This window comes from Hypanus sabinus, chromosome 31 (assembly GCF_030144855.1).
Source record: "Hypanus sabinus isolate sHypSab1 chromosome 31, sHypSab1.hap1, whole genome shotgun sequence".
NCBI classification, from domain to species: Eukaryota; Metazoa; Chordata; class Chondrichthyes; order Myliobatiformes; family Dasyatidae; genus Hypanus; species Hypanus sabinus.
Window position 1 is genome coordinate 21505638 of NC_082736.1, and position 16647 is coordinate 21522284.

General features: G+C 53.7%; 1 protein-coding gene across 1 annotated transcript; it reads right to left on the reverse strand.

Moving 5' to 3' along the window:
• Positions 1-1484: 1484 nt before the first annotated feature.
• LOC132383701 (maestro heat-like repeat-containing protein family member 1) lies at positions 1485-6425 on the reverse strand. Its single transcript, XM_059954892.1, has one exon. The coding sequence runs from the start codon at positions 6423-6425 to the stop codon at positions 1485-1487; it is 4941 nt and encodes a 1646-aa protein (XP_059810875.1).
• Positions 6426-16647: the final 10222 nt, after the last annotated feature.

Here is a 16647-nt window from a genome sequence, read left to right on the forward strand (position 1 = left end):
AGCTCTGTGAAATTCTGCTGAGACCAGACTTGGATTCCTGTGTTCAATTCTGGTCACCTCATTCTAGGGAGGATGTGGAAGCCTTAGAGAGGGTGTCGAGATTTACCAGGATACTGCCTGGATTAGGTAGGGTTGACCGAGCGAGGGATTTTCTCTTTAGAGCAAAGGAGGATGAGAGATGACTTAATAAGCATGTATAAGATCTAGCCAGAGACTTTCTCCTACCCCCTCCCCAACCCCAACCCCACCGAAGGTGGAAATGACTAACACAAGGGGACATACTTTTAAGGGGATGGTGGAAAATATAGGAAGGATTTTTACAACAGAAGACAGTGTGCAGAAGGTGCTGCTCGGGGCTGGTGTATTAGAGACATTCAAGAGACTAAGATAGGCACGTTTATGAAGGAAAAGTGTGGGAGGGAAGGGTTAAATTGACTTTGGAGTAAGTTAACCTCATGGGCTGGAGCCTATTCTCCGTTCTATATCTCATCTGGGTGGGGTGTCTTGGACCAGAAGTCACAGTCCCAGAGTAAATTTTTGGCTAGTTGGGACAAATGAGAAAATCTTTCTGAGTGGCGTGAGTGTTGGAAAATTGTATGGGTTGAAAGGACAGCCCTGCTCTTTATCAAATGCTTCTGCAAATGGTCCCAGCTCTTCAAGGGCCTGTCTCAGTGCAGAGAGGGTTTCAGTCTCAACACCCCCCCCCCAGTGGGTCCCGGCTCCTCGAGGCCCATCCCGGTGCAGGGAGGGTTTCAGTCTACCCCCAACCCTCCCCACCCACCTTCAGGCAGTGAGTTCCAGACTCCCAGCACTCAGTGGGTGCAATAACTTCCCTCCTTCCCATCTCTGACACCCTCACCCATTTACTGCAACCTGTGCTCCCCCAGCCGAGGTAAATCCGTGCCCTCTGTCCTGCAGCCCCTCCCTACCTGACTTTAAAACATATCCCGTTCCTCTACCAGCACTGGGCCTAAACCCGGCCACTGCCTCCCCGATGGGAGCCCCTCCACCAGGAGATCTGCAGCGGTTCAAGACAGTCGCTTAAGGCAGATGGGATGGGGGGTATACACCAGCCTTGCAAGCAGCTGTGAATAAAGACAGCTATGGCTCTACCCCCTCTCCTACACACCTGCCCCTCTCCTTGGAACTCTGAGCTGCCCCCTTCACACGGGGTGAGGCTACACCTCGCTCTGATGGTTCCCCTCTTTGGCTCTCGACCTGTTCCCACAACGAGGGGCCCGGACTCATCCGGCCCTTCCCAATATACTTTCCTCCTCTTCAGTGGGTGGGCGGGGGTGAACACAAGGACAGCGACTGACCAGGCTCTTTGCTATTGGCGCTTTTATTCATTCCACACACTTCCGGTGCTCGCGGGGTAACTTCTGCTTCGAGCCAGACAATCGTCTAAAATTCTTGAGGACTCTTATATTTAAAAAGGGGAAACAGTAATCACTGGGCACTCCTCCTGTGCCGACGGGCTGCGGCTAGAAAACCCGGCGGAGCCCCAACACCTTGGCGGCTTTGGTGCGGACGCAGGGCGAGACGTCGTGCAGCATCATGATGATGGCCACGCAGACGTTCTCGTTGGCGCTGGCCTCCACGTACTCCCTGGGCAGGTGGTGCAGCAGGAAGCCAGCCAGGACGATGGCATTGCCCCGGATCTCGGGGAGCACGCTCTTGAAGAAGGAGACGCTGCTGGAGAGGTAGAGGCTGGACTTGTCCGGGAACTCGCTGATGATCAGCCTGGTCAGCTCGTCGATGAAGTCCCAGTAGCGGGCGTTGGCCTCCTGTAGCAGCTCGGCCCGGAAGATGGCGCGGAGCTTGTCCGAGCACAGGTGGGGTCCGAGGAGGTGGAGCACGGCCTTGCAGGCGGCTACCACCTCCGGGCTGCTGTCGTTGACGTGCAGCAGGAGGCTGACCAGGCTGAGATGGACGTGCTCCATGAAGAGGTCGCGGGAGCCACCGTCAGCGAAGCGCAGCAGGCTCCCGAAGACGGTGAAGGCCGCAGCCCGCAGACCCTCGCGCTCGCTCTCGAAGAAAGGCTGAATGGCAGCGATGACATCGGTGAGGGCAGGCCGCACGTCCTCCTCGGCCAGGTGCCCCAGGATCTTGGAGAGGCCGGTCAGGGCCTCCAGCGCGACGAAGTCGTTGAGCTCGGCTCTCTGGTCCAGCCCGCCCACCATGGCGGCCAGCAGCTGGTCGGCGTACCCGGGGATCGTCCGGGGGGCCCCGAGGGCCACGTTGCCAAGTCCCCGGACGGAGAGCAAGTGGACGAAGGGCGACGGGTCCTCCAGGCTCTTCAGCAGGCTGTTCAGCAGCACGTCGGTGACGGGCAGCTCCTGCAGCACCGGCTGGGCCAGCAGCTCGCCGAAGAACGCGGCCGCCGTCACCCGCTGGTGCTCATGGGGGTGCAGCAGGGCCGGCTCCAGGAAGCGGACGATGCCGGCCACATAGCGGGTGGCGTGCCTGCCGGTGGCCTGGGCGAGGAGGGCCACGCCTCGCTGGTGCCCCTCCGTACTCTTCATCAGCTCCCAGGCCCCCTCGTCCTCCAGGCACCCGATCACCTCCTCCGTGCCGCCGCGCACGAGCGTCAGCTTGAGCGTCTCCACCGCGGAGTCCCAGACGTTGAGCGGCTGGGCGCTGGGCAGCTGCAGGCCCAGCTTCTTCCTCTTGGAGGAGCTCTTGCCCTGGCTCTCGGCCATTTTCTCACTGACAAGGAAGCTGAGGTAGAGGACCAGGGTGCCAAAGAGCCTGGGGTACAGGCTGGCCACTGCCTCCGCCGACTCGGGGTTGGAGACCATCGCACTCAGGGCATAGACGACGGCCACCGTCTCAGAGGCAGCAGCCTGGGGCTTCTTGCCGGGGGCGTCTTTCTGGTTGCTGGGCGAGAGGTAGCCGTTGAGCTTCTCCAGCAGGGACTCCATGGTGGCCTCCGCCAGCTGGGCCTCGCGGGCCAGGGACTGCCAGACGCCACCTGTGTACTTGTCGAAGGGCAGGGGCTGGAGGAGGAGGTGGGCCAGCACACCGGGCATGCACTGGGCGGTGAGCAGCGAGATGAAGTAGGTGACGGAGAAGCGGACCTGCTCCAGGCTGATGCTCTGCACGCGTGCCTGCAGGCGGCCGAGGATGTCGGGCACGTGGTCCCGCAGAGCCTCGCCGTGCCTCCGCACCAGCGCGTTCATCACCACCGAGCAGGCGCTGGCACTGGTGCTGTGGTAGTCAGAGAGGCCCTCGAAGAGGGCGAAGAGCAGCGAGGGCAGCTGGTCCCTGGGCAGCCGGCCGGAGATGACCTTGGCCACGTCGCAGCAGATCTCGAAGAGCGCGTGGCAGTCGGGGTTCTGGAGCCGAGCCTTGACGGCGTGAAGGCGCTCCGCCGCCCCGTCTGCCCGGGAGGTGGCGCAGATCTCGTAGCGCTCCTGGATGCACAGCAGCGCCTGCAGGCTGTCGATGGCTGCATAGCGGACGGGGAGCACGGGGTCGGCACAGCGCGGCACAAGCCGGCCGACCAGCTCGCCCAGGTTGTGGAAGGTGCCGGCGTGGATGGCGTTGAACCTCTCCCGATAGAAGTCGAGCAGCGCCAGCGTGGCGCCCATCGCCCGCTCCCGCTCGTGGTCCTTGATGGACACCATCCACTCCTGGACGTGCTTGAAGATGAACTCCAGGCCCTTGGAGTTGAGGCTTTGTGTGAGGAACTCCTTCAGCAGTTCGTGCAGGGCGACGATGGTCTCGCCGTGCAGGACCTCTCGCTCCTTCAGCTTCCGAGTGTCCTTCCGCTTGTCAGCGTCCAGCGGCAGGAAGGAGAAGACGGCCTCCAGGCAGTTGCGGATGAGCTCGGACGACTCCATCTCGTTGAGCCGAGGCTCCAGCCTGACGAGGTGGGTGCAGGCGTTGATGGCCGTTTGTCGCACGCGGGTCTTGAGCTGGGCCCTGGGCTCCCCAGCGATGAGGTCCTGCATGTAGGACAGCAACTCCTCCCTGCGGCTGAACTTGAAGTTGTGCCTGCTCTTGTTGGTGTGGATGGCCTTGGCGATGAGGGTCACCGCCTTGATCAGGGTTAGCTTTATCATCAGGTCCTTGGTCTCCACCTTGATACCCAGGACCTTGGTGTTGGACAGGCTGAGGATGTGGTCCAGGATGTTGAGCTCGATGTGCTGGAGGATGAGTCCCTCGGGGGCATAGAGCGCCACGTAGCCGTAGCACAGGATGAGGGTGCTCTTCACCCGCTCCATGTCGCCGTCCAGCCTTTCCTTCAGGATGTTGAAAAAGCTGGCCGTCTTCTTCACGATGTCCATCTTGACGAACTCGTCCAGCTTGGCCAGCGTCTCGTCCAGGTGCGACATGGCGCAGAAGCCGATGCCGGTGGCCAGCCCCTCCCGCTCCAGCGGCTCGGCGTGCTGGACGCTGAGCAGCATCTCCTGCAGTTCGTTGTCGATCACGTCCCGGTTATTGGTCTGGCCCAGCACGATGCCCACGCACTTGTAGAGGAACGCCTTCTCGCGGGGGAAGCCGTGGTAGCCGTGGAGGTGGTGCGTCATCTCCTCGCTCAGCTGCCAGGTCCACTTCTCGTCCGTGATGGTCTCCAGGGTGCGCGAGAGAAAGAAGAAGAGCTTATCCTCCCACAGCTTCTGGGGGAGGGAGTCCTCCTGGCTCTCGGCCAGGTACTGGACGAGCTGAGGCAGCTCCTCGTCCCACAGCTTCACCACCTCCGGGTGGACGTTGGTGCTCAGCGACCGGAGCAGCCGGAGGGCCGCCAGACCCCTCCCCTGGCCCGCGTAGGGCGTAGCGGAGACCGCCAGTAGGCGGGCCAGCAGGGTGTGGGGCTTGGGCATGCCCAGCCTCTCGCTGTAGTTCAGGGCCGTTCTCTGTTGCTTCTCCCGTCTCCTCTTAGCCCCCACCCGCTCCAGGCAGCGGCAGACGGTGGCCAGGGCGTTGGTGTACTGGATGGGCGTGACAAACTCCAGCAGGAAGGGCCACAGTACGTCGTCCATGGCATCCAGGGTGACGAGGGAGCCCAGGACGCCCTCGCAGAAGCGGCGCAGCTCCTCGTCGCTGACGTCCTCCTCCTCCTGGAGCTGGAGCCAGGAGGGATTCTCAGCGGGCGTCAGGCTGCACTGCTGCACCAGGAACTCCACCAGGGTATACCCACCCTCCAGCTGGAGGTAGCCGTGCTCTCCCATCCGCCCGATCACCTGCGCCAGCAGCAGCTTCACCCGGTTGTCATTGTCCTGGAGCGCCTGCCTCACGCCGCACACGATCAGGGCCTTCTTTGTCTCCAGGGGCTTGAAGCCTGTGCCGATGACGTGGTCGAGGGCAGTCAGCGTGCCGAACCGCACCCGCTCGTTGCTGTTGGACAGCTTCTGCAGCAGGAACTTGACCAGCCCGTCGACGGAGACGTGCAGGAGGATGGCGAAGCACTGCAGCACCTCAGCGTGGTTCTTGCGGCCCAGCTCGCTGGCCGGGTCCACCGGCGTGCACATCTGGTGGTGGAGCGGGGGCAGGAGGGCGTCCAGCTGGGCCTCGGGCACGTGGCTGCCCATCTCCACGCTTGTCTCCAGCACGTTGCGCAGGCACTGGGTGACATAGAAGGGCTCGCAGCGCTTCTTGTAGAGGGCCAGGACGCCGGCCACGAAGCGGGGCAGCTCGTCCCCTATCCGGTCGCTGGGAAGTAGGTGGACCATGTAGCCGAGGGCCACCACGATGGCCGTCCTCAGCTTGCTGTCCTTGTTCCGCAGCCAGTTCCCGAAGAGGATCTTGTAGGCGGCGTAGATCTCCTGGGAGAAGACGTCCTTGCAGAGGACGGGCTTGGTCGTCCTGTCCACGCTTGAGAGGTACTCCAGGATACTCTTGCTGAAGAGGCCCAAGGCAGACGTGAAAACCCACTTCATGTTGTCCTGCTTGACCATGGACAGCATCGGCAGCATGGTCTGCAGGGTGGTGGGCAGGTAGGGCACCATGCCCTGCACGTTGGCCACCGAGAGGTTGGCCAGGGTCTGCACCACAAAGAACTGGGGCAGGGTGCCGGGCTGCAGCTTCTGCATGACCTCCTCCAGGATCTCATCACTGAACCGGGAGCCCAGGGCCACCAGCAGGTTGCTGGCCGCCTCCTTCCAGCCGACCTCCGCCTCTCCGGACTTGATCATCTCCTCGGAGGCCAGGGCGATCATCCTCTTGGCCAGCGGCTGGCCGATGAGGCCGATGGTGTCGAGCACGATGCGTTCCATGCACTGCAGGATGGCCGTCCGATGCCCCTGCTCCAGCTGACCGTGCTTCTGCAGGAACTCCAGGCAGGAGCCCAGCACCTGCTCGGGGTTCTGGCAGCCCAGGCTGTGCAGGGACTGGGCGACCTGCCTGCGCACGCCGTCGTCCTTGTCGAAGGCGGCGTCCGTCAGGGCCTCGAGAGAGGCCTCCGCCCTGCACGACTCCATTCTGCTGCACGCTTGGGTGGGCCGGAGGCCAGGACAGGGAGTGTTGGGCGGAGGGGGAGGGAAGGGCGAAGCACCCGACAGCTTTGGCGATGATTATGGGCGATGGCAGCAGCTAAATCTCCTCCTCCTCGTCGCCCCAACACCACCGAGCTCCCGGGGGCCTGTCAAGAACGTCGCCCCAGGCACAGTCCGCACACGTGCCACCGACCCCAGTGAGATCTGCCAGCAGTCAGAAAGAGGACGTCGTTTGCTCGGGCCGGTAACTTCTACCACCCCCCCCGTCCTCCCTCGACGCTCTGAACGTAACACCTTCTCCCCCCCAGGACCTCCCACTGGCTGTTAGATCCACCCCGCCCATCCACCCCCCCACACCTCCTCGCCGCTGCCGATTCAGAGCGGATCCCTCGTCCTAAGTGGATGGGTCCCACTCCTCCTCGCCCTGCCTCTCCCTGGAGCTCAGCACAATTTTCGGGTGCCAGTGCATGGTCGTCTGAGATCCCGCAGCCAGCATCAGTGTCAACTGGACTCCCACCTCCCCTCCCCCCAGCTGTATGACCCACAACACTATTGTGAGATCATCGGGGTGGGGGGCGGTTTCTCAGCCTTGGGACCGTGACTCACCACCCCATTGTGACTTCACTTCCCTCTTCAGGTGGGACCAAAGAACCAACAGGAGGTCCAGGGATCATTAAAGGTGCCTGTCTTCATTCGCAGAGTCTGTTCTTGCAGAAACATGGCCCCAGGACAATATCTGCGTACCATTCATCTACACTCAGCCATTTGGGCTACATTGCTGTTATTTTTTTAATATTATTATCTGCAGCTGTCTTTTTCTGCTACTAAATACATGCAGATTGGTACAACAAATAAAAGCTTAGACTTTTTTTTCCCCTAAATGGAGAGAAAGTTCAAAAGTCTGAGGTGCGAAGGGCCTCGTGCAGGATTCCCTAAAGGTTAATCTGCAGGTTGAGTCGGTGTTGAAGGCAAATGCAATGTTAGCATTCATTTCGAGGGGAGCTAGGATATGATGTCAGGATGATTGAGGCTTTATACAGCACTGGTGAGGCCTCTCTGAGAGCCGTTTCTGGTCCCTTACCTAGGAAAGAATGGGCTGACATTGGAGAGGGTTCAACGCAGGTTCAATGAAATGATTGGGGTTCTCACATGAGGGCTCTGAATCGGAACCCACTGAGTGAGGGGTGACCTCATTGAAACCGATCGAACGTTGAAAGGCCTCGACAGAGTGGATGTGGAGAGGACGTTTCCTACGGTGACCAGAGGGGACAGCCTCTGACATTACCACCCCTGACATTCACCGTCACTGTCAATATACTGGGGGAGTGAATTATCACCCCTGACATTCACCATCACTATCAATATACTGGGGGGACTATCACCCCTGACATTCAACATCACTGTCAATATACTGGGGGGATTATCACCCCTGACATTCACCGTCACAGTCAATATACTGGGGGAGTCAATTATCACCCCTGACATTCACCATCACTGTCAATATACTGGGGGGATTATCACCCATGATATTCACTGTCACTGTCAATATACTGGGGGAGTCAATTATCACCCCAGACCTTCAATGTCACTGTCAATATACTGGGGGAGTGAATTATCACCCCAGACATTCACCATCACTATCAATATACTGGGGGGACTATCACCCCTGACATTCAACATCACTGTCAATATACTGGGGGGATTATCACCCCTGATATTCACCGTCACTGTCAATATACTGGGGGGATTATCACCCCTGACATTGACCATCACTGTCAATGTACTGGAGGAGTGAATTATCACCCCTGACATTCACCGTCACTGTCAATATACTGGGGGGATTATCACCCCTGACATTCAACATCACTGTCAATATACTGGGGGGATTATCACCCCTGACATTCAACATCACTGTCAATATACTGGGGGGATTATCACCCCTGACATTCAACATCACTGTCAATATACTGGGGGGATTATCACCCCTGACATTCACCATCAGTGTCAATATACTGGGGGGATTATCACCCCTGACATTCAACATCACTGTCAATATACTGGGGGGATTATCACCCCTGACATTCAACATCACTGTCAATATACTGGGGGGATTATCACCCCTGACATTCACCATCACTATCAATATACTGGGGGGACTATCACCCCTGACATTCAACATCACTGTCAATATACTGGGGGGATTATCACCCCTGACATTGACCATCACTGTCAATGTACTGGAGGAGTGAATTATCACCCCTGACATTCACCGTCACTGTCAATATACTGGGGGGATTATCACCCCTGATATTAACCGTCACTGTCAATATACTGGGGGGGGGAAATATCACCCCTGACAATTATCACCAATTATCACCTCTGACATTCACCGTCACTGTCAATATACTGGGGGAGTCAATTAACACTCCTGATATTCACGGTGACTGGCAATATACTGGGGGAGTCAATTATCACCCCGGACATTCAACATCAGAGTCAATATACTGGGGGGATTATCACCCCTGATATTCACCGTCACTGTCAATATACTGGGGGAGTCAATTATCACCCCGGACATTCACCATCACTATCAATATACTGGGGGGATTATCACCCCTGATATTTACCGTCACTGTCAATATTCTGGGGGAGTCAATTATCAGCCCTGACATTCACAGTCAGTGTCAATATCCTGTGGGAGGGGGGGGATTATCACCCCTGACATTCACCGTCACAGTCAATATACTGGGGGAGTCAATTATCACCCCTGACATTCACCATCACTGTCAATATACTGGGGGGATTATCACCCATGATATTCACTGTCACTGTCAATATACTGGGGGAGTCAATTATCACCCCGGACATTCAACGTCACTGTCAATATACAGGGGGAGTGAATTATCACCCCTGACATTCAACATCACTGTCAATATACTGGGGGGATTATCACCCCTGATATTCACCATCACTGTCAATATACTGGGGGGATTATCACCCCTGACATTGACCATCACTGTCAATATACTGGGGGTGTCAATTATCACCCCGGACATTCAACATCAGAGTCAATATACTGGGGGAGCAAATTATCACCCCGGACATTCAACATCACTATCAATATACTGGGGGGTTATCACCCCTGATATTCACCGTCACTGTCAATATACTGGGGGAGTCAATTATCACCCCGGACATTCACCATCACTGTCAATATACTGGGGGGATTATCACCCCTGACATTCACCGTCACTATCAATATACTGGGGGGGGGGATTATCACCCATTACATTCACCATCAGTGTCAATATACTGGGGGGAGGGATTATCACCTCTGACATTCACCGTCATTGTCTATATACTGCGGGGGGCGATTATTACACCTAACATTCACCGTCAATGTCAATATGCTGGGGGGGGGATTATCACCCCTGACATTCAACATCACTGTCAATATACTGGGGGTGTCAATTATCACCCCTGACATTCACCGTCACTTTCAATATACAGGGGGAGTCAATTATCACCCCTGACATTCACCGTCACTGTCAATATACTGGGGGAGTTAATTATCACCACTGACATTCACCGTCATTGCCAATATACTGGGGGTGTCAATTATCACCCCTGACATTCACCGTCACTGTCAATATACTGGGGGTGTCAATTATCACCCCTGACATTCACCGTCACTGTCAATATACTTTGGGAGTCAATTATCACCCCTGACATTGACCATCACTGTCAATATACTGGGGGGATTATCACACCTGACATTCACTGTTACTGTCAATATACTGGGGGAGTCAATTATCACCCCTGACATTCACCGTCACTGTCAATATACTTTGGGAGTCAATTATCACCCCTGACATTGACCATCACTGTCAATATACTGGGGGGATTATCACACCTGACATTCACTGTTACTGTCAATATACTGTGGGGGGAGGGGTTATCACCACTGACATTCACCGTCACTATCAATATACTGGGGGGGGGAAGTATCACCCCTGACATTCACCATCACTGTCAATATACTGGGGCAGTCAATTATCACCCTTGACATTGACCGTCACTGTCAACATGCTGGGGGAGTGAATTATCACACCTGACATTCACCGTCACTGCCAATATAATGGGGGGGGGGGATTATCACCCCTTACATTCACCGTCACTGTCAATATACTGTGGTGGGGGGGGATTATCACCCCTGACATTCACCATCACTGTCAATATACTGTGGTGGGGGGGGATTATCACCCCTGACATTCACCGTCACTGTCAATATACTGTGGGGGGGGGATTATCACCCCTGACATTCACCGTCACTGTCAATATACTGGGGGAGTGAATTATCACACCTGACATTCAGCTTCACTGTCAATATACAGGGGGAGTCAATTATCACCCCTGACATTCACCGTCACTGTCAATATAATGGGGGGGGGATTATCACCCCTGACATTCACAGTCACTGTCAATATACTGCGGGGGGATTACCACCCCTGACATTCATCGTCACTGACAATATACTGGGGGTGGGATTATCACCCCTGACATTCACCGTCACTGTCAACATACTGGGGGGGGGATTATCACCCATGACATTCACCATCACTGTCAATATACTGGGGCGGGGATTATCACCCCTGACATTCACCATCAGTGTCAATATACTGGGGGGGGGGAATATCACCCCTGACATTCACCGCCACTGTCAATATACTGGGGCGGGGATTATCACCCCTGACATTCACCATCAGTGTCAATATACTGGGGGGAGGGGATTATCACCCCTGACATTCACCATCAGTGTCAATATACTGGGGGGAGGGATTATCACCTCTGACATTCACCATCACTGTCAATATACTGGTGGGGGATTATCATCCCTGACATTCAGCATCACTGTCAATATACTGTGGGGGGTTTATCACAACTGACATTCACCGTCACTGTCAATATAATGGGGGTGGGATTATCAACCCTGACATTCACCGTCACTATCAGTATACTGGGGGGGGTGGGATTATCACCCCTGACATTCACCGTCACTGTCAATATACTGGGAGGTGGATTATCACCCCTGACATTCAACATCACTGTCAATATACTGGGGGTGTCAATTATCACCCCTGACATTCACCGTCACTATCAGTATACTGTGGGGGGGATTATCACCCCTGACATTCCCCGTCACTGTCAATATACTGGGGGGGGGGGAAATATCACCCCTGACATTCAACATCACTGTCAATATACTGGGGTGGATTATCACCCCTGACATTCAACATCTCTGTCAATATACTGGGGGGAGGGATTAACACCCCTGACATTCACCATCAGTGTCAATATACTGGGTGGGGGGGATTAGCACCCCTGACATTCAACGTCACTGTCAATATACTGGGGGGGGGGGGGTATCACCCGTGACATTCACCATCACTGTCAATATACTGGCGGAGTCAATTATCACCACTGACATTCAACGTCACTGTCAATATACTGTGGAGGGTGGGGGGAATTATAACCCCTGACATTCACCGTCACTGTCAATATACTGGGGAGATTATCACCGAATGCATTCACAGTCACTGACAGTTTTCTGGGGGGGGATTATCACCCCAGATATTCACCATCACCGTCAATATACTGAGGGGGGTTTATCACAACTGACATTCACCGTCACTGTCAATATAATGGGGGTGGGATTATCAACCCTGACATTCACCGTCACTATCAGTATACTGGGGGGGGTGGGATTATCACCCCTGACATTCACCGACACTGTCAATATACTGGGTGGGGATTATCACCTCTGACATTCACCATCACTGACAATATACTGGGGGGGGGGGGAAATATCACCCATGACATTCACCATCACTGTCAATATACTGGGTGGGGATTATCACCTCTGACATTCACCATCACTGACAATATACTGGGGGTAGGTTTATCACCCCTGACATTCACCGTCACAGTCAATATACAGGGGGAGTCAATTATCACCCCTGACATTCACCGTCACCATCAAGAAACTGGGGGGGGGCAGGAGATTATCACAACTGACATTCACCGTCACTGTCAATATACTGGGGGAGTGAATTATCACCCCTGACATTCACCGTCACTGTCAATATACAGGGGGAGTCAATTATCACCCCGGTCATTCACCGTCACTGTCAATATACTGGGGGAGTGAATTATCATCCCTGACATTCACCATCACTATCAATATACTGGGGGGATTATCCTCCCTGATATTCACTGTCACTGTCAATATACTGGGGGAGACAATTATCACCCCTGACATTCAACATCACTGTCAATATAGTGGGGGGGGGATTATCACCCCTGATATTCACCGTCACTGTCAATATACTGGGGGAGTCAATTATCACCCCTGACATTCAACATCACTGTCAATATACTCGGAGGGAGATTATCACCGATGACATTCACAGTCACTGTCAGTATACTGGGGGGGGATTATCACAACTGACGTTCACTGTCACTGACAATATACTGGGGGGGAGGTTTATCAACGATGACATTCACCGTCACTGTCAGTATACTGGGGGGGATTCTCACACCTGACATTCACCTTCACTGTCAAAATACTGGGGGTGGGATTATCACCCCTGACATTCACCGTCACTGTCAATATACTGGGTGAGTCAATTGTTACCCCTGACATTCACCATCACTGTCAATATACTGGCGGAGTCAATTATCACCCCTGACATTCACCGTCACTGTCAATATACTGGGGGGGGGTATCACCCCTGACATTCACCATCACTGACAATATACTGGGTGAGTCAATTATCACCCCTGACATTCAACATCACTGTCAATATACTGGGGGTGTCAATTATCACCCCTGACATTCACCGTCACTGTCAATATACTGGGGGAGTTAATTATCACCACTGACATTCACCGTCATTGCCAATATACTGGGGGTGTCAATTATCACCCCTGACATTCACCGTCACTGTCAATATACTGGGGGTGTCAATTATCACCCCTGACATTCACCGTCACTGTCAATATACTGGGGGGGGGGGGAAGTATCACCCCTGACATTCACCATCACTGTCAATATACTGGGGCAGTCAATTATCACCCCTGACATTGACCGTCATTGCCAATATACTGGGGGTGTCAATTATCACCCCTGACATTCACCGTCACTGTCAATATACTGGGGCAGTCAATTGTTACCCCTGACATTGACCGTCACTGTCAACATGCTGGGGGAGTGAATTATCACACCTGACATTCACCGTCACTGCCAATATAATGGGGGGGGGGATTATCACCCCTTACATTCACCGTCACTGTCAATATACTGTGGTGGGGGGGGATTATCACCCCTGACATTCACCGTCACTGTCAATATACTGTGGGGGGGGGATTATCACCCCTGACATTCACCGTCACTGTCAATATACTGGGGGAGTGAATTATCACACCTGACATTCAGCTTCACTGTCAATATACAGGGGGAGTCAATTATCACCCCTGACATTCACCGTCACTGTCAATATAATGGGGGGGGGGATTATCACCCCTGACATTCACAGTCACTGTCCATATACTGCGGGGGGATTACCACCCCTGACATTCATCGTCACTGACAATATACTGGGGGTGGGATTATCACCCCTGTCATTCACCGTCACTATCAGTATACTGGGGTGGGGGGGAGGGCATTATCACCCCTGACATTCACCGTCACTGTCAACATACTGGGGGGGGGGATTATCACCCATGACATTCACCATCACTGTCAATATACTGGGGGGGGGGGAATATCACCCCTGACATTCACCGCCACTGTCAATATACTGGGGCGGGGATTATCACCCCTGACATTCACCATCAGTGTCAATATACTGGGGGGAGGGATTATCACCTCTGACATTCACCATCACTGTCAATATACTGGTGGGGGATTATCATCCCTGACATTCAGCGTCACTGTCAATATACTGGGGAGGGGGGATTATCACCCCTGATATTCACCATCAGTGTCAATATGCTGGGAGGTGGATTATCACCCCTGACATTCAACATCTCTGTCAATATACTGGGGGTGTCAATTATCACCCCTGACATTCACCGTCACTACCAGTATACTGTGGGGGGGAATTATCACCCATGACACTCACCATCACTGTCAATATACTGGGGGTGGGGGATTATCATCCCTGACATTCAACATCTCTGTCAATATACTGGGGGGAGGGATTAGCACCCCTGACATTCACCATCAGTGTCAATATACTGGGTGGGGGGGATTAGCACCCCTGACATTCAACGTCACTGTCAATATACTGGCGGAGTCAATTATCACCACTGACATTCAACGTCACTGTCAATATACTGTGGAGGGTGGGGGGAATTATAACCCCTGACATTCACCGTCACTGTCAATATACTGGGGAGATTATCACCGAATGCATTCACAGTCACTGACAGTTTTCTGGGGGGGGATTATCACCCCAGATATTCACCATCACCGTCAATATACTGAGGGGGGTTTATCACAACTGACATTCACCGTCACTGTCAATATAATGGGGGTGGGATTATCAACCCTGACATTCACCGTCACTATCAGTATACTGGGGGGGGTGGGATTATCACCCCTGACATTCACCGACACTGTCAATATACTGGGTGGGGATTATCACCTCTGACATTCACCATCACTGTCAATATACTGGGGGGGGGGGGGAAATATCACCCATGACATTCACCATCACTGTCAATATACTGGGTGGGGATTATCACCTCTGACATTCACCATCACTGACAATATACTGGGGGTAGGTTTATCACCCCTGACATTCACCGTCACAGTCAAAATACAGGGGGAGTCAATTATCACCCCTGACATTCACCGTCACCATCAAGAAACTGGGGGGGGCAGGAGATTATCACAACTGACATTCACCGTCACTGTCAATATACTGGGGAGATTATCACCGAATGTATTCACAGTCACTGACAGTTTTCTGGGGGGGGATTATCACCCCAGATATTCACCATCACCGTCAATATACTGAGGGGGGTTTATCACAACTGACATTCACCGTCACTGTCAATATAATGGGGGTGGGATTATCAACCCTGACATTCACCGTCACTATCAGTATACTGGGGGGGGTGGGATTATCACCCCTGACATTCACCGACACTGTCAATATACTGGGTGGGGATTATCACCTCTGACATTCACCATCACTGTCAATATACTGGGGGGGGGGGAAATATCACCCATGACATTCACCATCACTGTCAATATACTGGGTGGGGATTATCACCTCTGACATTCACCATCACTGACAATATACTGGGGGTAGGTTTATCACCCCTGACATTCACCGTCACAGTCAATATACAGGGGGAGTCAATTATCACCCCTGACATTCACCGTCACCATCAAGAAACTGGGGGGGGGCAGGAGATTATCACAACTGACATTCACTGTCACTGACAATATACTGGGGGGATTATCACAACTGACATTCACTGTCACTGACAATATACTGGGGGAGTGAATTATCACCCCTGACATTCACCGTCACTGTCAATATACAGGGGGAGTCAATTATCACCCCGGTCATTCACCGTCACTGTCAATATACTGGGGGAGTGAATTATCATCCCTGACATTCACCATCACTATCAATATACTGGGGGGATTATCCTCCCTGATATTCACTGTCACTGTCAATATACTGGGGGAGACAATTATCACCCCTGACATTCAACATCACTGTCAATATAATGGGGGGGGGGATTATCACCCCTGATATTCACCGTCACTGTCAATATACTGGGGGAGTCAATTATCACCCCTGACATTCAACATCACTGTCAATATACTCGGAGGGAGATTATCACCGATGACATTCACAGTCACTGTCAGTATACTGGGGGGGGATTATCACAACTGACGTTCACTGTCACTGACAATATACTGGGGGGGAGGTTTATCAACGATGACATTCACCATCACTGTCAGTATACTGGGGGGGATTCTCACACCTGACATTCACCTTCACTGTCAAAATACTGGGGGTGGGATTATCACCCCTGACATTCACCGTCACTGTCAATATACTGGGTGAGTCAATTGTTACCCCTGACATTCACCATCACTGTCAATATACTGGCGGAGTCAATT

Coding starts and splice junctions, on each gene's coding strand:
- LOC132383701 (XM_059954892.1), bottom strand. CDS start 6,425: ATGGAGTCGTGCAGGGCGGAGGCCTCTCTCGAGGCCCTGACGGACGCC.